Below are 26,352 nucleotides of genomic sequence, written 5' to 3'. Positions count from 1 at the left end.
TAGTATTTGTTAATAGGATATCATCATGGAAATAGAACTTCAACAATGGAACCATCAGCTTTACGACTTGTTCTGTGTACTCCACAAATCCTTCTTTTAGCTCTTTTGCATAACAAACCTGAAAAACAGAGCATAGAAATGCCTCCTTTAAAGGAAAATACTAATATTTTTCAACTATATAATGGTGAGAAACATTGTTAAAAGTGCAAGGATTTTTTTTAGTTTACTTTAAAACACATTTACCTTCCCCCTCCACTGTGGTATTTTAAGAAACTCTGACAGCATGAATTCTCACTCTTAGAGCATGTCCATATTTCTTAAACTGAATTCAGAAACAGCAATATTTGCAAAAACAAACTACTTTTTTAAACACATCATGTTCCTTAAAAGCTTTGATAACAAAGTAGAACTATCTGTTCATTTTAAAAATTCTAAGCTCCAAACCAAATAAAAGTATCTTTAATCAAGTAAGCCACATGAAACAAAGTGTCTGAAATATAAATTTAGCAGTATCACCCAAAAAAACCCAGAACTATTTCACGATACTACAAAGAATATTTTTGTTACCAATTTTGGCTTCAGGCTCAACTGACCAGCAACACATAGGTCACCAAAACTGTTCTATTACTTACCAGCATCTGGCACGCAGTTGCTTTTTCTTCAAGACCTGCAGTTTTAATTCCAAAACTTTGCTGATCGCCTATGCTTACAAATTCCCAACCATCATCATCACTCATATTCTCCATATCTTGTGCTGTTATACAGAAGGAAGGAAAAATAATCTACAAGTGTTACAAAATCATTTCTTTCCGTATTTTTTTCAAGAAAATCATCATCTTAAACTTACTGTCTAAAAGAGCTACTTCAGGTTTAATGGATGCAGTCTTCATTAAAGGTCCCATGACAACAGGAAGGTACTGCTGAAATTCCTTTCCAAGAATTTTACACATTCTGGCCCATGCTGAGATCATGTAAGAAATCTACAAAAGATAAAAAAACTCAGAATTTTCATGTCCCACATTTTATTTTAATGCATACTTAATAGGAAAGCATGAAGGAAGAACATTATACCATAAGACTTTTTTAAAGGACTTTGACGGCAGTGCATAAAACTTACTTCAAAGAGAACTCATCCAAAATGCAATCCATATAAAAATGCATCTCCAAAAGACCTGTCCCAAGTCTTTCTTTCTAACAACACTCTGACAGTACCTCTGATCAAAGCTGCTATACATGTAAAAATGTGACAGTGTAAGATAAACTTATGCAATCATGACTATCTTGGAAAGTTCCTTTCTGAAATGAATTATTTCCCAAATTTAAACAAAACCACTGAGCCACATTCCTGAAACTGGCAAAATAAGAGCAAAAAAAGAGTGCAGTACTGTGTTTTCAGAGGAGTATTCGTTTTTAGATGCACAAGACAAAATAGCTCTCTGCTCATTAGAACAGCTGCTTAACAAGTTTCATTGAACTATTTATAAGAAGGTGACAGCAAGGAAATAGATCACACAATGCCAAACAAAGTAGTTACTAACAGGCAAGGAATGGTTACACACATGCTCAAATTTCTTCAGTAAATATAGGTCCTCAAAGTCTCACTTCCTAACCACGCTTCCGTGATAAGATTCTGGGGCCATATCAATGTCAATTTTTGTCAGGCTGGACAATTAGCCTGAGGGGCTAAGTGAGGGGCAGAAATATCACATATACAAGCAATGTTTTTAATACTAACCAATGAGCTATAAAGACACGATTTTAACATACCTGTGGATCATCGTCTTCTAGATCACTGAAGTCTGTCTGTGTTTTCAGTAATAGTTGCATTACATCTGATGCATCCTGCATAAACTAGATACAGGAAACAACTATATGTTCTTAAAGGCAAATTAAGATGGTACTTTTCAAAGAGACTTGAAGGCTCACTTACATTAAGTCCAACACACTATCAAGACATAAGCTAAAGCTGGAAACAGACTGAAATGTGGATAAAAGTGAAAACAAGTTCTTTTTCTGGAAGCATCATCAAGTTGCTCTTGTGTTCTTACACTTGAAAGTAGAGGACTACTTAAATAAAACACTACATAAATGACTACCACTCACCAATAAAAAATATAAAAAAATCTGACAATTCTAACTTATCCAGATATCCCCCTACTATTTTGACTCCATTATGGAACTGGGATAAAAGCTGACAGCACAAGCTACTTACTCATAAGGTAGTAACATTTTCGGTCACATGAGATGCCCCAATTATGTTACCCTCTTTTCACTCCCCAAGTTCCCACTAGTTCTCCAAGAATAATTTACTAAATGTTATGTTTAAAATTTGTCTGAAATTTACTTGCATGCATGGTAATTTTACTGGTAGTCCTTCTAAGTCAAATGAAAGAGCTGATAATTTGGGGAAGAGGGTATTAGTAGTTTTATACTGCATACATTGCATTATTTTACTTTGAAGTGTGACTTTGTTTTCTTCACTCAATAAAATGAAAATCCATAAACCATAATGCAAACTTGCAATCAGAAGATCACTTAGACTCTTCTGTAGTTCTTCACAATTGTTTCTCCAATCTTTTGAGAGACATGTTTTAACAAACTTATCAAAAACCCCCTTGCCAAATACATCAAGCCTCATGACAAACAAGTACTTCAAGTTCTATTATGAGCACATTTAAACTTTTTCAGGCATATGCATACAAAAACAATACTAAGTTTCCTTTGAACTAGATACTTTTTGCCCTTGGTACTGCCTAAATGAGATGCTCCAGTATTTCTTTTAAGGTAAAAAACCCCAAAGGAATTAAAAATGCTTGCTTTCAACACTGCTCAGTGTGACAAGAATGACTTAAGCTGTAATAAGATTCTATTGTGAGACTGTGAATCTAAACAGCAAGACAGTCACTTCAAAAATGAAAACACAAAAACAAGCATAGAAATCAGCAATAATTCGTTATCAGCTATACGTTTAACAAGTGATTACATTAATTCAATGTTAGCATCTCAAAAAACAAAGGCATTTTAAAATATATTTAGATCACTATTTAAAATCTAAACTTACCTTTTCTTTACCAACAGCAAGACCAATTAGGCTGATGCATTCAATAGTCTTTCCTCGTAAAAGTCTTAATTCCTTCTGAACAGCATTCTCAACAATGTGTTTTAAGGAGGGCATAAATAAATCATAGTAGGGAACAAACTTCTCCTCTACTGTATCTGCAACTGATGCAATTGAAGTCACAACTTGCTCCAAAACTAGCTTAGTGCCTTTCTGTATCAACTTGGAAAGAGGAAGAAGAAAGTGTTATATTTTTTAAAGCACAAATTTTACTTAAAAGCATGCCAAATGTAAAAATCTGCTTTTATATGGATTCTAATTCTTGTCAGTTTAGATGAACAACAGATAAGTATACTGGTTCATTTTAGAGGTCCTAGTTCAGCTACACTTATTCTGCATATGTGACAAGGTTACCCTCTATGACACAACTTGTTCAGCATATTATACCTCTTGTAATTTTATCACCATGATGGAATGAAGATGCTTCACTAGATTATCCAAATATGGAATAAGCAGTGACTTTGGACAATCTTCAGTGAAGTTTATGAGTGCTGCAGCTGCATGGGCTTGAACACGCTGGCTACCTTGATCCTCCATGGTTTGCAGAAGAGCTCCTATCACCTGAAAAAGAAACATTTCAGAAAACAAGTTTCTGAAGGGGATATAATTTTATCACCTTTTTTCCCCTACTATTCTACTACTTGCCTTCTCATGAAATTTCTTTTGAAAAGCAGGTGCGAAGTCAGTTGCCATTTGTCCAATAGCGTTACAAGCAGCGTATCTTACTCTTGGATGCTGAAAAAGTATTTCCCTCAATTATTTAACAAGTAGTCATGAGAGCAGAAATGAGAACATTTTGAAATCATTAACAGAACTATACTCACAGGATCCTGCAGAAACAGCAAAACGAAATTAACTATCTCATTTAAAATTCCCTCCATCTGTTGGTGGCAACCTTCTCCAATGGCTGAGAGTGCCATCAAGCCAGCATGCCTGTACTTCCAGTCAGCTACAAAAGAGTAAAAATGAAATGTTACTACTTTGGAAACTATAAAGCACCACAAAGACAAATCACCTTTTCTTTGAAGAGGTGAGGACACACGAGGAGGCAGACTGAAGAACAAGAGATGGAAGGGGAGTTGATGCATCTACATGATTTGTTAAATACTTTTCACTTTTCTTCATACATACTTCCAGAGATGCACAAAAAATTGAGTATCTAATCCAGGCCAAATCCAGACCTAGAAAAATGAATTCTTAACTGCTGATTATGAGTATGCACATAGTACTAACACCTGGAAATTGCATTTTAATTAAATGAACTAACCAGGGAAACGTCAAGATATTATTTCTATTTCTTGCTCTCCCATCTCTTTTCTGTTTTAATGGCATCAGAACAGCCTGTACCTGTTTATACCTCCTTTTTATATTAGGAAGAGTAAAAGGTCTAGTGACTCAAACAATATCCAAATTTAAAACAAATAAATCATCAGTACTGAACTTTTCAGGAGTGTCCCTCAAGACTATGTAAGAACAGTAACATCCCACTTATGGGTATAAGACTTGCCTTGCCTCCTCCAAGTCTTTTTAGCCTGTTCTCAGTGTAGTGAGTATTGCTGAAATGAACCTTTCATGCCCCTCTCCTTTTTCTTTAGGCAAGGGAAACGTGAGAAACTTTAATTTCTTTTATTTATTTTTTACAAAAATCTTTCTCTGTGGTAGAAACCATGGAGATTACAGAAGAGAACACCAGAAGAATGAATATGTTCATCAAACAACCTGTGGGAAAGGTATGTAACAAAACTTATTTCCCCAAATAATGCAATATTTCATTATTGCTGGTAATGTATTATTTCCTGGAATGAACAACATAACAGTTCAGTGCAGTAGAATCCTGACACTCAAACTTCTGTCTGACCAGGATGAGATGAAGTATCATCTTGACAGAAGGTACAACAGGAAAGCAGCAGTTTATTTGGTGCTATTTCAGTTCATTGGATGTTCCTAGTTAAGCCTACACCTCGTTACTCTCATTGCATTAGTTAGCATGCATCCCAAACTTGAAATTAATGAATCTACAAAATGAAACAAAATCAACTTTGGACCATCTGGTTACCCAATCCAAACCCAGAAGTTTTAAATTATTATCTCAATAAACATTTGTAAGAAAAGTGGTGGGGATAGGAAAAGTTTGATTACTGAGTGTATTAATTATGTTTTAATCTAAAGGTCTTCATCTTTCTCCCCAGCTCCCTACCAGTGAGAGCCCCTGAAGCAAACAGTATCTTTTGCATTTCCCTTCTCCAAAGAGTACCAAGGGTTATGGGAAGCCCTGACTCAGCAGAAAGCAAGCATCAGGCATCAATTGCATGACTCCTCTTCAAAGGAGTCAGGTCTTTACAGCAGTTTGACTCCACACCTCTCTGCGTGTACTACAAAACTAGGCAGCTGCTAGCCTTCATTCCAAACAGGTGTTACAAGTGTTCACACACTGCTGGGTGCTACCTTGAGTAGCCCTCTGTTCCATATTCAATATGGTAGCAGTCTTTTCTGGGCTGGGTTTTAAACCATGAAGGTAGAAATCATACCCAGAACTTCTGCATTATCTTCTACTTCAAAGGCTCAAAGCAAAGCAAAGGTCAAGTGAAAGCACCTGAAAGCAATGCACAATATTTTTTTGAGTAAATGCCTCAGCAAGCATTACAGGTATTTTAAGAGGAAAAGAAGCATACAAAGCAACTGATAAGAATATACAGAAACATCTCATGAAACAAATATTAAAAATCAGCATACCAAAAGACAGCCAGCCTACCAAAGACCTCTGTATTTTGGTGCATCAAGTTACAGGCAAAAAAACCCAACTAGTTTGCCTATATGAACTGTAACATACTAAAATTTCATTTAAAAGGGGCCGTTTTGAAGAAGGAAAAACATCAAGCTACAGAATAACAGGTGGCACTTCAGACAAACTTAAGGTATTGTAAGTGACTGTATGGGGATTCAGAGAGAATATTTATAAGTAAAAAACCTCAAATCTTCCCTTATTTATATGTAATTCACAGGCTGTTTGTTTTAAAAAAGTTTTGTTCAGCTGTCCATGACACAGAAAAAAACGCACTGTATATAAGCTTAATAAATCACAGTCTAAGAGAAGGTATTAACTTCCCAGGTTCACAGTCTTTACAGTTTTTGCTGCTGACATCAAAAGTGGAAACATAAAAACATCAAGCAGCTAAACACGAAGATTTAAGAAGTATCAAAGTTCCTGGAAAGAACAGAACTGTTAAAAAAAAAAAAGGAAAATAAAATGTAGTTACTTACGATTCTGAAGCATTTGCATAATATGTTCTTTAATCATAGGCAAAACAAGTTTTCCTCCAAGGCCACATGCCATCCTGTCCAGTGCGCTCTCACCAGCCACTGCATTGCTAAATATGAGTTACAGAAATATCAGTGGTTTAGTATCTACAATAAAACAAGCAGTCAAATAGGGCACAGAAGTGCCCTTCCCTGAAGTTCTAGTCTTCAAACTTTTGCTATCTGAATACGAGTATCCATCCTTAAGTAAATAAACCATACCCAAACCTAAAAACACATGTGCCAATTATTTACTCTTCACTGAAACATTAATTATCTGCAGCCCGCTGATTAAGTCTACTACCAGTCTACTAGCACTAGCAGTGAAGGTATAGACTGAATTTCGCAGCAGTTACACTTACCTAGAAAGATGAACCTAAATTTGCAATAAATGAAACAATCACCTTTTTGTCACTAGAACGCAAACTAGTTCAGACTTGCTATGAAGCAGGTGAACTAGAAGAATTCAGACTTTGGGATATAAGAGTCCTTTCTTGCATGGCTACAGTACCCTCACTCTACTAGCATGTTCTCTTGTTAAGGATTGAGGCAGAAAACATCCAGTCCAGGTGAGGAATTTGTGAGTCTCAGACAGATGAATAGCCAAACGTTATCTATGTAAAGTGACTTGTTCTACTCGATAGAATTATTCTCTACAGAAAAGCAAGAAAGTTTCCAGGACACAGGTAACTACTGTCACAGTCTGGGTATGGCTAGCACTGTAATAGCTCAAGGTTATTACAGTCCATCCCAGACACCTAGGATGATGAAAAAGCTGAGAAATGGTTCAGAAAGGGATGAATCTCCTTGTTCTTTAAAGTATCAGTCAGCTGGGTCAGAAACAGAGGTCTTCAAATTACTACACTTGAATCTCCAAGTCTCCTTACAAACCATAAATAGTCTAGAAACTCACACGCTGTGAACAAAGGTATTTGCAAAAAGATATTGACAGTACTGTATTTGTTCTTCAGATTAATCATGTTCAGATAGACACATGACCAGCAGGACAATGGTGCATGGGCACACAGGTTTAGATTGGAGCAAACACTAGAGTCAATAGCAGCTTTCATCTGAAATTACATTCTTTGAGCTCTTTCTTCCCACCATTAATTCACACATTCAGTTTGAGGAAATAAAGATAGTTCATCTAGGAAAAAATGACCACACACCTCTCTGCAGCATTTGCAAGGCCTTTGTCAAGGAAAGAGGAAGTCGGATTAACCTTTTCCTCCTTTAGAATTTCACTGCTCTATGAAATCAGAGCAACAGAAAACTGGAAACACTAAAATATTTCCTGCTGCTTTTGTGTAGGCTGACTCACATCCCCCTTAATCAGATCTGAACACACCCTAACTAGGGTGCAGCCTGATGATCATTAGCCTATTTCTGTGACTGCACAAAAATTCCAGTCTTCTTCTGAAGCTACAAAGACTCAAGAACCAGAAGACATTAGCACGCACATCATCCACTGAGCTCTCTGCAAAGGTGAACTTCAACGGTGGAAAACACACAGTAGCACTATGAGTGCCACTGCTAAAAGAAAAAACTAACACCACACACACAACCACCAGTGACCAATTGATGTCCTGTGTTTTGTGTCTAAGCCTCAAGCTCTCCTGAGGCCCAAAGGAGCTACGTTTCTCCTTCAGGGTAAGGTTACTGAGCATAACTTGTTTTCTCATCTTTGCTCACGCTAAATGTGACTTCTAATTGAGAAAAGGCAGTTAAGCTGTGTTTAGAAGAACAAAGTTACTCTGCTGACAATAAATAGAAAACGGCATACCTCAAGTGGATGATTCAGTGTACTTACTAAGCTGCCTAAAGCAAGCCATCTGAATAAATTTCCACACCCTGAAAGGCTTGATAAGGACTTAAACTTTAATATTCTATTTCTCTTTGAAATTCAGCTGACTGAAAAGATACAAATACTTAACAAACCTGAACGCAGTGGTGGCGTCTGATGTTCTACCTGTATGGCAAAATTTCAACACTGAGGAAACAAGTAAGTTTTAAAAGGGTATGGTCTACTATGTGCGGGAGGGAAGAAAAGACAGCTTACTTTCAATTTCATAATCAAAGGAAACTAAAAAAGTATTCCAAGTAAGGCAAAGATTAAACAGGTTCTTCCACAGATTCCTACTCCTACTTCCATCAGTTCCGCAGGTGTCTTCATATGCCTGATATCTAGTTGAAGTTGCTATACAGTTCAGGATAAACTGACATCTCTTCTATTGGCTATTTTCCTATGAAGATCTCTAAGTGTTCTGTAATAAACTCAAAACACTAATTACATCTGAGTCTGGAAGGAGATGCCAGATACGTCAAAGAAGTGTCTAGACTGGTAAACGAGCATCTGTGTCTTCAGAGAAGTATGGAGATAGTCATCTCCTAAACCTATTTCTGCTTGCTTCTACTTCATTCTAACTATAGCTGGACAAGAGCAAATGTAACAGGACACAGTAGACAAACCACTATTATTCTAGTAAAAAGTTGGAGCAAGCTACAAAGCACGTAGGAATAAGCAAATCAGAATCACTGGACATCTTTAGCTCTTTCTCACCTATCACACAATAATACCACGCTACTGCTGGACATACAAAGGGATTTAAAATAATAACAAAATGTACTATTTCTGAGCTAGATGGAATCCAGCAAGGTTCCACGGTGCATGATGACATCCTTCCAATGACAGGCAGCTTTTTTCTATAATAACACCTTTTCAAGGGCATAGATACAGAAAAATACAAAGAGATTGGCTGTAGATGATTAAAAAGGTCAGTATGCTTTAGCTTTGGTTCCAGCTAACTTCAGGAGTAGCCCTCAGTTTAAAGGATTAGGAGGCACTGACTTCTGAACCGAGTAACATAAATGACAGAAGAAACCGGTTTGAAAAGCTGAAACAGTACAAAACAGCAGACAAGAGAACATGCAACCTGTCAAATTACAGCAATATATGAAAACTGAAATAGTTTACTTCCTTGCTGAACAGTACCTAAGTAACCCCCATACAAACTGCTCACGACTGATGGAACAAAACTACAGTTCATCTGAGTAAAGAAAAAGTAATGCAGGGCAGTCATTTGCATTCTGCACTTAAAATCTGCCCTTGGCCACAGTCTTGACAATATATTGAAACAACTAGTTTCATAATTACCTGTCAAAATCATCATCTGCAAGCTCATCTGCATTTGCCCAATCTTCATCTTCTTCCAAGTCAACCATCATTGCTAACATTTGAGGAACTGAAATAAAAAACACCACAGTTTTAAACTCAGGCTGCTTTCTTAAAATAGATTCTCGAATAACAAGCATGAATTTTAAGTTTTCTCCTTTCAAAAAATTTTTGAAGAAAAATAACTCTTCCTTCAGTAGCAGACGGCCAAGTCTGTCAAACTGCATCAGCCAATAATTCAGAACAGATTGGCAGAAAAGTATTTCCAGAACATTCAAATCCAGAGTAAAAAATACTTGAGTGTATTTCTTACCAGGACTCATAGTACAATGCAAGATTTTTTGTTAGTCATGAAAATTATAAAAAGCAAATTCCTCAATAAAGTTCTTGAAAGGTAAAAATGGTATTATACACTTTAAGAGCTCAGATACACTTTATTAGTACTGCTGAAGCTCTGACATCATCCTTAGAACATTTACTGATGAAAGAGACTATTAATTATGAAAGAGTAATACTGAACCCTTAGTTCATAACATAAATTTGCTTGCTATATGTACAGTGGTCACTTAGCATAAAGCTTTAGTTTTACAATAAGGTAATGGTTTAGAACTTTATGTTTCTTTTTCCCCACTTAATGAAATTTTTGTTTTGTATCATGAACATATTTGCACATAATAATAATTCACCATTTTCTATTTCTACAATCTATTTCTGTAGATTGATCCTATCTGCTCTTCTCAGTCTAAGTCTTTATAGAGACTATTACACAATCTCTATCATGATGCTAAACTACTATGCAATAAGCATTACCTATTTTTCTGAGTTCTCACAGTAGGAAGGAGTGCAGCGATTTGTCTAAGTCTGCTGGTTCCTGTGCCTTCAGAAGCACAAGGGGTGAAAAGTCTACCTTGCACTTTCAGAGCAAAGTAAGGTGCTCTTTACTTTGTAGTACACACTAACCACTCAGAGTAGTTGTTTGAATTCATAGAATCACAGAATTAGCTGAGTTGGAAAAGACCTCCAAGATCATCAAGTCCAACCCTTGATCCAACACTGCCATGGTTACTAGACCATGGCACTAAGTGCCACATCCAGTTTCATCTTAAAAACCTCCAAGGACAGTGAATCCACCACCACCACCTCCCTGGGCAGCCCATTCCAATGTCTGATTACTCTCTGTGTAAAAAATTTCTTCCTAATATCCAACCATAACTTCCCCAGCAGAGCCAACATCATTTATGTAAAAATTTTCACTTTAATCTGGAAACAAAAGTTTTTAGTCAAATACTCAACCTCCAATCTTTAATAATCTTTTTAGGACAGTCTAACCTTACATCTTGAAAACAGTCATCATAGCTAACTGTCCTTTACAGTAACCTACCTGAAAAACTGGTAGGCATACAGTAACTGTCCATGCTGTTAATGTGATTTACTGGAACTGATCAAGGACACTGCAACTGGTGTATTTCATAATATACTTACACTACTGTAAACCACTAAGGAGGCATCACCCTAAGCAAACTCTCCACCATACATTTGGACAGATGAGAAACTTCTAGTCAACTGATGACAGAAGAAAATACTGCTCACTGACAGCATTGTGGGGCAAGTATCAAGAAAAGATCTAACTATGGATTGATTTGCTTGATGTGGCTATGTATTTTCAGACAGACACTATACCATGTCTGCAAAAGCCTTCAGAGGGCTTTTATATACGTATCAAGATAACTTAATAGACAATATGAACTCTCTAGCATCATGCCCACATGTCAGAATTTAATATGCACTTACTAGGCCCCCAACACCCCTCAAGTATTACAGCCCAGCTGTTCAGACATAGATGTGCATAAGCACACGTGTGAGAATGATGTATCATCACAACACCTATGAAATGTGGAAGACAACCATCATCTGCCACAAATGCTATGCAGTTCCAAAAACTGATGCCAGTGTCCATTGCTGCTAGCAAGCAAGGCTGAGAACAGAAATTCAAAGGCTTCTGGCCATCAGTATATCTTGATATTTAATATGAATGTGGTTGCCAGTAAATGTAGTTTCACAGAGGGTTTTTTAAAAAAAAAATGTAGAGTTGTGCACTGAAGTTTCAACACTCTGCGAATAAGCCTCTACAATTTAATTACTGCCAATATATAGACTGCTTACAAACAAGTTAAGCATCAGACCACTAAGCCTGCTTCTTATCAGAGCATGCCATGACTTTTCATTTTTTAGAAACTGTAGGGAAATGTGTGTCTGATTTGTAGGGAAAGAGCAATAAAACACTCTGTTATCCCAAATATTGAGCTCAAGGAGGGAAGTGTGAATCCAAATGGAACTCCTGAGCAGCTAACTGGCACACAGGACACACACTTACTCCTAAATAAGATGACAATTTTGCCTAAGTCCCAGCTCCAGTTGTATCAAGTGATCTATCACTTTTTAGTTGAATGAAAACAGAAAACTAAGACACAAAACCAAGACAAAAGCATTCCTTTTTGGCTACCATTTTATCCTTCTCTGAACACAACTGCTTTACTAGCTCTGCAAAATAAATGTGTTTCTCCTTAGCTATATATTAATAACAATTTTACAATGAACTGCAAACCAAAAGCATTTCATTCCCTTACAGTGCTTTATCTTAATACAAGTATTTCATTCCTAAACAGTAACCCAACAGAAAAGCAAAACATTCTGAAGAGGTATGAGGTACTTCTCCACTATGTTGCCCAACCAGATAAGAAACTTGTAATAATGTGGGGTCAGCAAGTGTCAAGTGTTAATATTTCCAACAAGCTACACAACAGAGTGAAAATACAGTGTTCTCAAAATTTTCAAATTTCAAAGTATATTCTAAAAGAATCTGTTCTTTAAAAGCCTATTCTACTAGTAAACAAAACTTCTCAACAATAGTTTAAACACTTAAGCCAAGCAGGTCCAGTTTACAATGTTTTCTAGAAGTTTTATGATTATCTTAGTGACATCTACATACACAGCTTTCCCCAGCCTGAGCACACAGATAAAAAAAGTTGCCTTTTATGCAAGTTTCAGAAAATAAGAATCTAGACAAATACAAGTGTGACAGGTAGGGAAAAGCAGGCTACACTGCTCTGTCGGTGCCTGGATCTAGCTAGTCACAAAGAGTTTAAAAGGCAGAGAAGCACCACTGCATATAGTATTGCTGTTGGGGCTGTCCAGAAGACATTTATTTTTAATATTTCAAACAACAATGCATGATTTAAAAAGTGCCTCTTCAAACAATTTACAATCTACATGTTAAACAGACTAATTAGATTATTTCTATGTAGTTATACAAGCATCTGATTTTTAATTCACAGCTTTAACTCAACACTGACACTCAACATGCATGCTGAATTCCTCCAGTCTTCAGCTGCCAGCATCACAGAGTATCTGGCCTACATACCAAACTTCAAACGTAGAACTTCAGCACTAAATGCATCAACTTTTTTTTTTTTCCCAGTAAAACTTTCCAAAGCCAGCATAAAAGCATGAAAGCAGTATTTTCCTTGGAAACATCTAATAAGAGTCTACTGCATTTTTATTCATATTTTTGGTGCTGCATAAGCAACCATAAGATAAATTTATGAAGAGTCATAACAGGAAGGGGTTTTCTCCATTGGGTGACACTGAATTGAGTTATCAGCACTGGCAAACTCTCAGACATGATTCTGCCACTGACCACGTGTAAAGTCGATTTAATACTGTAAAAGACAACTATTTCAAAGAAAATGAGTAAAATACTTACTGGCTTGTGCAATAATATTTGTATGCCTCCTCAGCATAGCAGCAGCAGTTTCTGACAAGGCCACAATTACTTCAAGAGCCAACTGACGCTGCATGTTACTGAGACTGGTATCTGCACACAACTACAATCCAGAAGATTAGAGCAAACAGTTATAACAGAAGTTTTGGGATGGAAAAAAGTGATTTTTAAAAAACATTCTTAGCTTTACCTTCAGAGTTAGTTGCAACGTAGCTTCTAAATGTGGTCGTAAATACTTAGGAACAGAATCTGCAATTTCTACAAGGGATTTCAAAACAGAATCATCGTTTTGGTAGCAGGAATCATTTAGAGCCTATAAAAAGATAAGATGAAGATAAGATTAAATAAAACCAAACAATACTATGAATCAGACCAGTGTTATAGAAGGAATTTGATTAATTGTACTCTTGTCTCTCTGAACAGTCGTTTAGCACCAGCAGCTAAGTAGCTGAAGCCTTAGAGAGCAAGAACTGATGAGAGCAAACTTTTTCATGCAACTAATGCTGCTAACAAAGAACTAGCTGATTCCAGCAGATACAAGAAGAATGAAGAAGATAAGGACCAAGGAAACAATTCTAAGAGAATGAAGTAACTTCAGAAGAAGGTCAGCCCAGCAACAGTGAAAACCAGTAAGAAATCAAGAGACCACCAACCAGAAGTGGTTGGGGATTGGGTGATGTGTAGTACAGGTATAACTGAGAGGTGTGAATTGGGATGGGGGTCCCTATATGGAGGCACACAGCTTGAGCTGTAACCTGAGAACTAATAAAAGACTAATTAATTGGAAGCCTTCACTCAGACTATGTATTTTCAGCAGGCTCCTAGAGTCAGGCGCTGCTACGGTGGCCTGTGTGCATGAATCTGTAACAATGAAATACTGTGCAGGATCCAAAACTACAAGTTTTCTAAAAGTAAGTTATGGTTCACAATGTTCAAATCTAACACTGCAGACACTCAGAAAGAATCAATGCCACACATCAGAGGTGCCAACATGCAAACCCACTGTTTTGACGAGAACTTCAAAGTCCACTTAAAATAAGCTAACTCTGCCCAAAAGAAGGAAAATGAGTCTAACTCCCCTTTTCCCTGTTACATGAGAAGAGCTTTTAATAGCCTATCTACACTTATAAACAGCAGGAATCTCAAGATTAAATATTTTTTTTCCAGACATCTCTGGAGAGCCATTAAAGACCTTTCAGCCTTCGGTCACAGGACACAGCAAAGAGAAAAAGAAATCAAGCTTTTTGCAACTGTCTTTCCTAGCTTATAGACACATTCTGAAAAGTAATTTAGGAAAGTATTTCATGTCTTCCTAACGTAGAAGCACTTTTTGAAGTGAGTAGTTAGGTGTTTTTTAATACTTAAGTCTACAATCCAACATTTTTTATAATTCCACTTAAACAGCCCACACTTTCAACACAGAAGCAGCATCTTCTAGTATCAGAAATGTTCTGAAAGAAAAAACTTACTTCATGGTTAAGGCTTTTTGGGCTAATAGTTACCACTCATCCTGATTCTGGCAAAGGATAATATAATATTTACTGTAAGTTTCTGTAAAACTGTACTTTATACCCATTGCAACTCTGACAGTTTTTTAAAGCAAGCCAAAGTTTCTGAAGAAAGAAGTTCGAAGTGTACAGTGAGCCCAAAAAGGCAGATGCACTTCTCTGACAACAACAACAACAACAAACAAACAACAACAATCACAGTGTCAGTTAAGTTCTATCTGCTTTCACCTCCACCGCAAAATTAAGCCCTTGGATAAAAGTTTCAACTTAGTTCTTCAAGTTCAACTTCCAGCATAACCATTATAGCTCTTGCACTGAAAGGACTGATTTGCTAAGTCAGAATTTTATTTTTAGGTTTTTTACCACGTCAGTGTTTCAACAAAATGAACTTCAACAGCAACAAAAAAAGCATCCAACTGTCTCCAAAGGTCACTCACCACTATTCTAACACATCCCATCTCCTATTTATAGACTCAGATCTTCATATCCATCTTATGTTACCACAGCCAGAAAATCTAGTCCTTCTTGCAGTAAGTGCTTTAAAAAGATAGATTTCATAGCATAGCTCTGTGTATTTGTAAAACAAAGTTTGAAAATGGAAGCCAAGTGCATGTGTTCTTACAGTCTAAAATAGTAGCATTGAAAGGTATATCACACAAAGTGGACTATTAGTTTGAAGTCTAAAAACAGCATACCATTTATAATTGCTAAACGTCAAGATAAATGGCATGCCCAGCCCAAATCCTGCCTCACTCTCATTCATACAGTACTATGTAGCCAAGGTCCTCTCAGCCAGTTACAACTTTTAAACAATACAATTGTTATTGATGAAGTCACAGACAGGGACTAAACACCTAATAGTGACTTCAATATAAAAACATTTATCTTATACACACTATAGCCCATTTTCAAGTTCAGTTGATTTAAATAAATTACTCTCAGTTTCCATTTAAGATCAAGCAGAATTACATCAGTTGTAGATGCCAGTAGCTTTGGCACAATTTTTGTTCAGCTTGCCACAAAGCGCATACAAAGTTTATAGCTCACACTGTCAACAGGAACCTGCTGTTCTGACTGTAGCAGAGAGTCAGTCTTTAACCTAATTTTAGCCTAATTTAAAATCACCAGAAGTGATTTTAAAGAACACTTAAAGTGAACACTACCACTGTTATTAAAGGCATCTAGTTAGTTACTACTTTTTCATGATATAGAAATGGAACTGCGAAATTGTCATCCTTCAGAGCTCAAACCATTTCTGTTTCTGGTTTGGTTTACAATAGGCTTCCCCCCAAAAGTAAACAACCTTACAATAGAATTTCAACTTTTGCTCAGATTCATCCATCCAAGACATCCAATCCAGCCTCAGAAATTATATGAAGTTTAAAAAGGCATTTTGTTTGCAATTTCCTAATTTATCAAAAACAATAAAGACCATTTGTAAAGACTGTTGTTCTCAGTCTGAGAATCTATGCTCAGAATAATTCTAAGCTTTCCTCTAATGTGAAGAGATACAGGCTATCATGGGTCCATGAATTCCCCAATTACTGATTATTTGAAGTCTTAGGGTAGCCCATATTTAAACTATATTTCAGTATCATGGTTAACTTAAAAGCTGTATCATTTTGACTTAAAATACCTTACAAATAATTTTAACTCATTTATCCAGGTAACACTGCATAAGTTAATCAGCATTGAACTATTTTCCTTAAAACCCTAACAATTATCTTGTGTTTACAAAATTCGGTATTAGTCTCCACTGTATCTTGCTGGTGACTGATGTCTGGTTAACAGAGACACAGTTAATCCAGGTCTCAGCAAAAATTCACATGCTATGCAAATTTGCCAACCAATAATTTCCATTTGGATACTGTCAATGTACAGACAGTAATGGTACATTGTTACTTTGGTTTCTTACCTGCAAGATTCCAGGGAGTAAGTCTGCAAAATGTTTAAGAAGGGGAGCATTGTGCTCATTAGCAAGAACAAATGCAGCTGCAGCTCTAGCAGACAGAGTCTTGATCTAGAAGACAGGATTGGAGAAAGAAATGTGAAAAACTGGTAATGAAACCTGTCTTTGTTTTCTCTTAACATTAGGCCTACTATGAGACTACATTGTCCTAATAGATATAGCAATTAGTTTTTAACATGGGATTTTACATCTTACTTCAAATTAAGGTAAAGCATCTATGATACAAAAAGTTTATCATGAGGTGGCAAGTATTCCCTAGTTTTGTTTTGGTGGCTTTTGTTTAATGAAAGAAAAGAGAAAAAAACCCTATTGTTTTCAACTTTCACCCCAACTTCAAATGTGCATGCAAGTGTCACAGTCTCATTTTTCAAGAAGTGTGATCTAAGGGTTTAAGACATGCCTCTTTAAAGCATGTCTTCTTTAAGACATGCTTTTCTAAAGTACTTGTGGTATTTCAGAAAATGTTACTCAGCTGACTTTCAAAGGTCAGAAAAAGTAATTCATGAGGGAGCAGCAAACCGAACCCATATACCACAGCAGGGTTTCCTATCCCTGCCCAGCATTTTCCACAACAAGAGAAACATTTTCAGAGTACAATTCTCTGCACAAATCAATAAATCTGAAGCCTTCCAGAAAAGCAAGGCTTGCTAACATGCCCTTACAGCACAACATGCAAAAACAGTTCAAGGAGCTGTTGTGTATTCAGAGTTTTGAGACATACCGTATACAGATGCTACATGTGGAGACACTACAGACTTACACTGTTAAACATGAGCGCCAGAAAGAAAATTTAACAAGGAACTTCTGACACCTCAGTGTGGCTGGCTAAAACCCCAGCTCTGCTTTGGGCCACTACTGGGTTTCTCCAAGCACAACAGCAAGAGTCTGGGCCTAAGCAACGCAGACATGAGCCAGCCAGTCAGCTTTAGTCAGCAAAGGTTTGAGCCTTTTGTTTTGCAGTAAGCATAGTCAAAACTCCAAAAGTACACCAGTTTCAGGTAATGTAATTCTCTGGTTGAAATCTATGGTTTAACCTTTACATTTGAGACTACTTGCCTGAGTTTCTACGCTCAGAACATATTAAAAACCCAAAAGAACGTAAAGGTCTTACTGATGGATGCTCCTGATCTTGCATACACTGAACCAGCATTCTCTTAATGACCTCCAAATAGTGCTGCTGTTGATTCCCAAAAATCCCAGGAAAATTCCTGAGGATAAGACCAAAACATTACTAAAATATCACATAAGTTTAACCTTAACTACTATTTTAAACTTATCCATTACTTAAACTACAGATTGTAACTGTACATGTAAGAGTTAAGTAAACCACAATAGGACAGTATAAATGAAACAAATATGATTGCTTGTTAATTAAGTTGTGACAGTTTTCTTACATTTTCAGACATGATTTGGCTACCCTGCAAAAATGCAGCAACATCAGAAAGCTTACCAGAAAATATGTAGAGCAGCCTCACGCAGACCCACATTCTGAGAGCTGACAGAATCAAACAGGAATTTCAGAACTTCTGGCCACTGGTTGTTGCCATCTTCATCTACGTTAAACACAACAAAGTTTTAGGACAAGCAAACTTAAGAGTGTTGCGATCACAATTGTGCAGGAAAGCTGGCCATAGCTACTGAAATTCATTTAAAAAAACCTGATCTGAAGATGTGCCCAAGTCACAGGGTAAAATATGGCTGAAATGTTTAATCTAAAAGCATTCCAGAACAGATTATCTCCATTTACTGTTATACAACAGCACTTAAAAAAGAAATTGATGCAGATGTTCAACATAATATTTAAGACAATTTACACAAAGTTGGATTTATAAACCTTAATACAATCTCATCTAAACTCAAGCAATTTAAAAAGCAGAGTTGAAGAACTGTATTTTTATTTGATTAAGGATAGTGTGAACAAACACTAGGTTTTATTACAAACCATGAAATCAGTTAGCATATCATGTGCAAATGCCTACATAAGACTAGAGAACAAGAGATACAAATACAACTACTATCAATACATAAACATTTTATCACTGAAATAAATAAAGTACCTATTAAATTCCTGGCCAATTCAGCGACTATGTCACATATTTTTTTTCTCATAGTGGACTGCACTTCTATCTGGATAAAGAGCAGCAATTCACTTTTGACTGATGTCTGATCCTCAGGTGACAGAGCTGGATAAACTTCTTCAAATGCAGATGACAACAGGCGGCGCAGAAGGACAGCTGCCATCTGCCGAGCCTATTGAATGAGAAGTGTATATGTTAAAGTGTTTTGATATGATAATCATGCTCTTACAAGGAAAGATAACTGACATCATGCTTCCAAATTATGTTTTCACTATGTAGATTTATTTGGTAAATGGAGTACCTCTCAAGCAACAGACACAAATATGACAGTAAGAAAAAACATAGTAAAGAAACATCAGCTTACAACCATGTTTCTGACAATTACAGCTCTTCAAATAAGTAATCATAGTACTGAGGTATTCAGCTGTTTTGTATAGCTGAACCTGAGGCATATTTTGTGGCAAGGTAAGGACTTAGCTGTATTATTGAAAGATCTTTAAAGCATGTATTCTTTCTATTTTAAATGGCCTACTGAGATCGTTATAATCCAGACACGTTTTTTTGAATTAACAAGTGACTTACTGGGACAACTGTCAGATAATTAACCTGTAAACCCTCCTTCACTTTCTCAAACAACCTAACTCCATGCTGAAGATTCAGGAACCTACAGTTAGAATTCGGCAAATAAAACTCTGCTCTAAACAACAACTCTTGGGCACGTGGTGTGACTCCTTGTGGGTCTCTTCCAATCCAGCATATTCTGTGATTTTCCGAAAAAAACCCAAACGCAAAACAAAGCTTTTAGCATTTTGCAGGCCTACGATGAAACTTTTTTCTTTAAACTTGAACGTAAGCATAGGAACCTCAATACCACATATTAAAATCTTCTATGTTTCCTGCATGCATACACCAATTCTACAACACTATCATTTACATATCTGTATTTATTTACAATTTACAAGAACCACAAGAAGCAAAAAACATGGCTCAGTAATTCAAAATTAATACAGCAACACTCGCAGTAAAAGCAAAAAAGACACATGAAGCTCTTTGAGTAACTTAATAAATAAAAGGTTCACCAACTAGTGTTTCAACAAGAACAAACTAATTAAAAATCACCTCCCAAACTTCTAAAGTTTAACACACGTAACAAAACCTTATATATATATGTGTTAAATCCTCCCAAAAAATAATCCAATGCAACACACACTCAATTTTTTCCCCAGACATTCTTACTTAATGTGTACTTGAATGAAAAACAATTTCACTTATAACAGTCTTTGGAATTCAAAAGTGTTCAGTGAGCAGCAGAAGTAATCAAGTCCAATTTCCAGAAGATCTCTCAACTACATTGCTACAGTATAACCTACAGAAAAGAAACACAAACCTCTGCAAAGTCTCAACTTCTAACATACCCTGTAAAAATCAGGTATTGCTAGAACATCACCGAAGATACTATTCTTATGATCTGCAGTTTCCAGACTTACTGTGTCTTTTTCCAACCTACTCAGCTCTCTTCTGTATAGCTAAAGAGTAGTGCATACAAAGCAGGAGGGAAGGACTAGAATTGAACCCAACTGTAGATCATTCCTTATCTCCTTCTTTACAGCTCCAGTGTGGACAAATATGTGGACATATGTAGGATTAGAGCTTCCCTAGTAGATCCATGGAAGGCAGCAGGTGAACAAAGTCACAGTGCCCACCTGTGCTGTAGCTCCCATCATAAGCCAAGACTCTGGAGCAATAGGCTGTCACATGGGGAACATGAGGAAGGAGATTCTTTCTACACTGCCTCTGGGAATCTCACTAACAATGCGTCCAAAAACTTCAATGGTACCACAATATAATAGTATCTTTCCTTCTCCTACCCCAAGGAGCACCAATATTGACAAAGATTAAAATTTGTCCTCATTAGTATGGTAAACGTACATAGGAAAAGCCTGGACTGGGCAAGTTTACTAGGACTAAACAAGGCAAAAACTCTGGTGTAATGTTCTCCCCTTAATCAAGGCATCCTGTTTCAGTGTGTATTCCCTGACATCTGATAATGACTGAAATCACATTGTATCAATTTCTTCCCTGAAGTAGTAATATGTGGCCAGAGCTTGAGACTATATGCTTTATGGAAACAAAGAGAAGAATTTCCAACTCTAAAGAACTTAAAATATTAAAGGATTGATAAACACAGATTACAAAGTAAAAACACAAGTGACAAGGCATACAGAAGACACAAGATCAGGACTACATGAATTACTTCCTGGTTAGAGTTACTAGTGAGGCATCACTAGCTGAGGAAAAAAAAAACCCAAATCCCTAAAGTAAATTCAAATGTTTGATAGAGTGACAAATGAGCAATTGACTTCTAATAATAAATAAATGGCATATTTTCCCCAGCAGATATTCACTTATATATGAAAACTATCATTGTCAATTTAATTATGACAAAGATGGCTGGATTAATGGAAGCTCTGAGGCTGTTTCTTCTGCTTTACGAAAGTATGTATTTTTCACACACCCCAAAGGTTCTTTCAGGTTTAAGTATTACAAGACATGTAGCCAAACAAGCATTTTAAAATTCTGCTGTTTAGTGGCTATAGCTTTTAATGAAAACAGGACTGACATAAAGTGCACATCCTCAAAAAAGAACTCACAGCGACCAAAGAAACATAAAAAGAGCAGATATTTTTTCCTAGTATTAGATTCTTCTGCATGTCTAAATTACTGACATGATCACATACAAATGGAATGCCAAAATTATTAACATAGAAAGTAGTCATAATACTCAAACTTCAACATACTCCTTCCTATTGTAGAATTTACAAGGCTTTAAAAATGTTTTAGGATTTTATGAATGATGGAACCAAGGCACAAGAAGAAAATCAACTTGCTGAGCAGGGCAGCAGAAGAATTATTAACAGCTATCTGGGATACCATGCTCTCCTCTAGTATTCAAAGTGTCCAGGTAATCCTATATATTTTTGTAAGAAAAAGACTGACCACCTTGCGTAGCATCGTCACAGTGACTTTTACTTTTGTTTCACTATTCCTTTTAAGTCCTCAAGGAAGAAAACATGCACAAATGGAAGTAAACAATATTTAGGACACAGTCCAAAGATGGACTTGCACAATCTCATTCAGAGATCTAGCGCTGTGTGGAATTCAAAGCGCAGCATGCCTCAGGTCCACGGACAACTCAAAGGCAGAACCATGGTGCATCCTTGGACTGCCATCCTCCCCTGCAAACCCTGACAGGACTCCGACCACAGCAGCAGTTTTCAGACTGAGAAACACATCCCTTCATGTGACAATATGGGGAGTGGGGAGAGGTCAAAGCCCTCTAGGAGGAGTACAGCAGAAACAGTTTAACAGAGCATTTGTTATTGTGTCAGTCATCTGTAAATTAGGACACAAAACCTGCCAACCTAGACTTAACCAAGAACACAAATGTAGGAGAAAATGTAGAACTTCTGCTCCTCTCTAAGATTTATGTGGTAAATCAAAACTGCAAAGGAACAGCCTCTAACACCTGAGACACATCCTGAGAATAAAATGCATCAAATAAGCTGTGAATTTAAACCACCTTGCTGTTCAACCCTTTAAAATGCAGCTGCATAGGAAGAAGTAGAGTCCTAGCTTCATAACAGTGAGACTACACGTTCAGGAAGCTGGAGACCTGTGTTCAACCCCCTCCTCAGCCTCAGGTGTACAAACTTGCATATCACCTGGCACAGAAGCGTTCCAACTGCTAAGTCAGATGCTTCCCTCCACTTCTGTGAACAGTACTTCTCCGCTACCAGGAAAATATGAAATAAGAACAGAGGAAAAACATGTTCCCATAGTTTAGCCTCTGATTAGGAGAAAACCTGTTACACAGTTAGTTAGAAGAGTTATTCCTAATCTAGCTTAATGGTCAAATGCAAGGGGTCCTGGGAGTATGATCTGCATCCATTTCTCCATTTAAATGCCAAAGCTAACAGTTTGCAGAGCCAGGATTCTCCCAACTGCTGTCTTATGAACTTTGTATTCTCTACAACACAGGCGCCCAACTCATGCAAACAGGATGAAGTATTTTCTTCAGCCTAGTTTTCCTGAGAGGACATAAAGCAACACAGAGGCTTCAAAATAAAGAGGGATCTGAACTCAGCTTTCACATAGCCTGGACAAGGAATTTTTAAAATTCTAAAGCTCCTTCCAGCACCCTGTGTTCAGTGGTGCTGATACATTCAGTGTGCTCAGAGGACACATACCAGACCCAAAGCTCTATTCACTGGTGACATGCAATATTCTACTGAACATCTGGATCTATATAAAACATATGAAGAAACAAAATGCCTGCCTGTTGATATCAGCACAGAATGTTTCCCAGCATGTTTATATGCAATGTTTACATCAAGCATAGGGGATTACTTCACTTAGGTTCTAAGGCTACTAAGTACTTCGATTTATAGGGCAGAGAGGTTGTTTGTAGGTTTTATTAATCAGGACATTTTGAGTCCAGCACGTAACGTTTAGTTAAGAGCTAACATTTAAACCTTTCTTTGGTTTATGTATTGGTGGAGCTAAATGTCAAGTTATTTTACAATGTTCGCCTCTGATGTCTTTAGTAAGAGTAACTTCCGTAGGTGAAGTTTCTTTGCACTTTGTAAGCTGGAATCCAAGTCATCGGCAGGATTCTTAACAAGTTTTACACTGGGCTATTTCCTTAGCTGATGTAAAGGGAATAAAATCAGCAAATATATGGAGCAAGTATTTATTTACACAAGCACGACTTTGTAGTAGTCTACTCAGACTTGACAAATGCGTTCGAAACAGCAGCATGTGCAATGCAGCTATGACTTCTATGGCATAGCATTATCTGATTATTACTCTGAGGCAAAAGGAGCAGCAGCTATCTTTTCCACGGCAAATTTAAATCCAGGAGACACTGCTCTACAGTTTTTGATCATATGAAACATCTCAGAGAGCAGGAGGGAAAACCAGATACTTCTTATGCAACTGGTTGCTAGTATAATATTGAAGGATTCTGTTGGAAGAACACTAGGTAGATAAACATCAGTATGGGTAAGATGATACTTTCTTAGCATTAAAAAGCACAAATGGCATCTATCTCTAAACGGAATACAATCTACCAGAAGAGATCATTATCCATAGAGAAACAGCACACTTATGCTCTTATAATATTGTTCAGAAATTCTACATGCTACATCCTTACAATGTTCAGTAAAACTTTAGATCTGAAATAAAAAAAAGTCAAATGTTTTTACTTTAAAGTGGCTCTGAAATTTGTAGCATCTTGAAAGCTTAGGAGTTCTTCACTCTGCATATCCAAGTGAATAACAGTTTTACCAGCAAGACTTTAACTGATTGCTAAAATTGAGAGCCTCTACAAAATAAAGGAATAAGTAAAAGGTACCTTTACTGTATACCCAGGAATAAAATTTATATTGTGCTTAGACTGCTCTCCACTCATTGTATAATACTGCTAGATGACTTAATGAGTATATTCTCCCCACACAGGACAAAATGCAAAAGCCATCCGAATAAAACATGCAATACATCTGTAACCTTATCTCCTCTCATTCCAATTTAAGAAGCATTAGAAGTTTCAGATGACACGTAAGTTTAACACGTTTAGGCACAGTATCCCAAAACAGAAAGCACTTCTCAACTGTAACTTGAAGAAACATCACAGTAACAGTCACATATTAGTTACACATTTTAAGGAAAGAACCCATTCATTAAGCAAACACACAACAAAAAACAATGGAGATCTAAGCAGTTGCTTATGAAAAACTGTTTTTGAAACTAAATATCCTACATCAAAAAGTCTCAACTAGTGGACTAGACATGCAACAAACAAGATAAGTGATCCCTTTACAAATGTGCAGTAAATTAAGATGCTTCAGTTAATGCCAAACTTGCTCATTTATCTGAAAATTACCAATGCTGATTTCTTCCCTCCTTCTCCCAGTTCCTTTGAAAATCTGCAGAAATAAAAGGTTATTGAGACATACCTCCTCAGGAGTAGCATTGTTTCTGATTGCTTGCAGGAGGTAAGTGATCTTTGATGGGCCCGGAATATTCTCATAGGTCTCCTGCATAAAAATGGATGCAGCTTATTACAAATATGTACTAGAAAGCATGTGTTAAGCACTAATATGAACTGACTTTCCTTTTAAAACAACTTAAGTATTCATCCAACTTATAAAAAAAAATAGCAGAAAAAATTTAAACCTATCAAAATAAAAATTTATGACCTATTTTAAGATTATGAGTAAAATCTTAGTTACCTAGTAAGACCTGCCATATTGGAATGATCTACATATGCACGACTACATATGCCACTTATGCGGTGAGTTACAAAATACAACAAAACCAGAACATAAACTCTTAGAAATACAACATACACAGAACATATCCTACTGGGAATCCATCATAGCTTCTATCATATCAAAGAATTAAGAACTTTGGAAGCTTGAGACTGAGCTGTGACCAACAGACAAATGTATAGCTTAAAAATTTGTTCAGTTCTGGTTTTCAACCTGTTTACAGCTTTTATCATGTTATAGGGCAGCCACATGTCTCAACTACACATTTTGATTAAGAATTTTTTATTTTTAAACTCCTGCCTGAACTTCGGAAAGAGAGACTATTTAGTCTCCTCCCTTGGAAGACCCTCTTAATAAAATGGAAAGTTTAATTAGAAGTTCAGTTATATTGTTTTACACGCTTCTGGCATGCATTTCATTCACCTCAGCTTTTTTAATTAGATTGTTACTTAGAAGCTAGAGGGAAAACACAGAAAAAAAACTTTTGCTATCCAAAACATGGTATATGTGAGCATTTTGAAACTCCAAATGCTTGTTTCTAATACACTAAACCAACATAGGTAAGAGCAGGAGAATTACAAGCTGAATAGCAACCACTCATTCAGAAATAGTTCTATACTTAATAACTCTGAGTTACTTTTTGTGGACATAATCTTGAAGATAAATTATTCCACCCTTTCCACATATTCATTATCCCATCCTGAACTCAAGGAGCTTACTATGCAAAGCTCAGGTTCATTTCAATCAGTTCTCTGCCTGTCTACTTCCCATTCCTGACACTGCAGCAGCTCCTTTCAATACTCTAGCAAACCTACATACCTTGAGAGCATATCTGCTATTTTCAGTAAAGTAGTTTAGCTATCACACATTTAATATTAGACATCATCTTCCTCCCCTTTCTGTACCTGCTTCCTAGTAGGCCTTGTTCACAGAGTCCATCCTCATTTCACATTCTCTCTAGTTGCCAATATACACTCACAGTCAATGAGACTGAATCCCCAGTGAATCCCTGCATTTAATCTAATCCTTTCATGGAGACTGTAAAATTAAATGAGGTTTAGGGTCAGAATAGAAAGTCCTCAGGTTAACTGCTTCCATGA

The 26,352-nt window shown here is 36.7% G+C and overlaps 1 protein-coding gene across 1 annotated transcript in view; it reads right to left on the bottom strand.

Annotated features, from left to right (window-relative positions):
• Positions 1–25,024, bottom strand: part of IPO5 (importin 5) — a 37,486-nt gene extending 12,462 nt beyond the window's left edge. Inside the window, exons 1-17 of the mRNA XM_018071230.1 lie at positions 24,938–25,024; positions 18,903–19,095; positions 18,296–18,398; positions 17,957–18,053; positions 16,792–16,896; positions 13,559–13,681; positions 13,351–13,471; positions 9,570–9,657; positions 6,380–6,486; positions 3,943–4,067; positions 3,764–3,853; positions 3,506–3,679; positions 3,062–3,280; positions 1,768–1,851; positions 848–980; positions 633–754; positions 22–118 (exon numbers count right to left, since the gene is read on the bottom strand). Of these exons, the coding sequence (XP_017926719.1) occupies positions 22–118; positions 633–754; positions 848–980; positions 1,768–1,851; positions 3,062–3,280; positions 3,506–3,679; positions 3,764–3,853; positions 3,943–4,067; positions 6,380–6,486; positions 9,570–9,657; positions 13,351–13,471; positions 13,559–13,681; positions 16,792–16,896; positions 17,957–18,053; positions 18,296–18,398; positions 18,903–19,095; positions 24,938–25,024 (2,068 nt within the window). The remainder of the gene's footprint in view (positions 1–21; positions 119–632; positions 755–847; positions 981–1,767; positions 1,852–3,061; positions 3,281–3,505; positions 3,680–3,763; positions 3,854–3,942; positions 4,068–6,379; positions 6,487–9,569; positions 9,658–13,350; positions 13,472–13,558; positions 13,682–16,791; positions 16,897–17,956; positions 18,054–18,295; positions 18,399–18,902; positions 19,096–24,937) is intronic.
• Positions 25,025–26,352: the final 1,328 nt, after the last annotated feature.

This window comes from Manacus vitellinus, unplaced genomic scaffold (genome assembly GCF_001715985.3).
Source record: "Manacus vitellinus isolate BGI_N305 unplaced genomic scaffold, ASM171598v3 scaffold_2_pilon, whole genome shotgun sequence".
Lineage (NCBI taxonomy): Eukaryota > Metazoa > Chordata > Aves > Passeriformes > Pipridae > Manacus > Manacus vitellinus.
The sequence above is the reverse complement of the archived record's forward strand: the minus strand, read 5'-3'. Positions and strand labels throughout refer to the sequence as shown.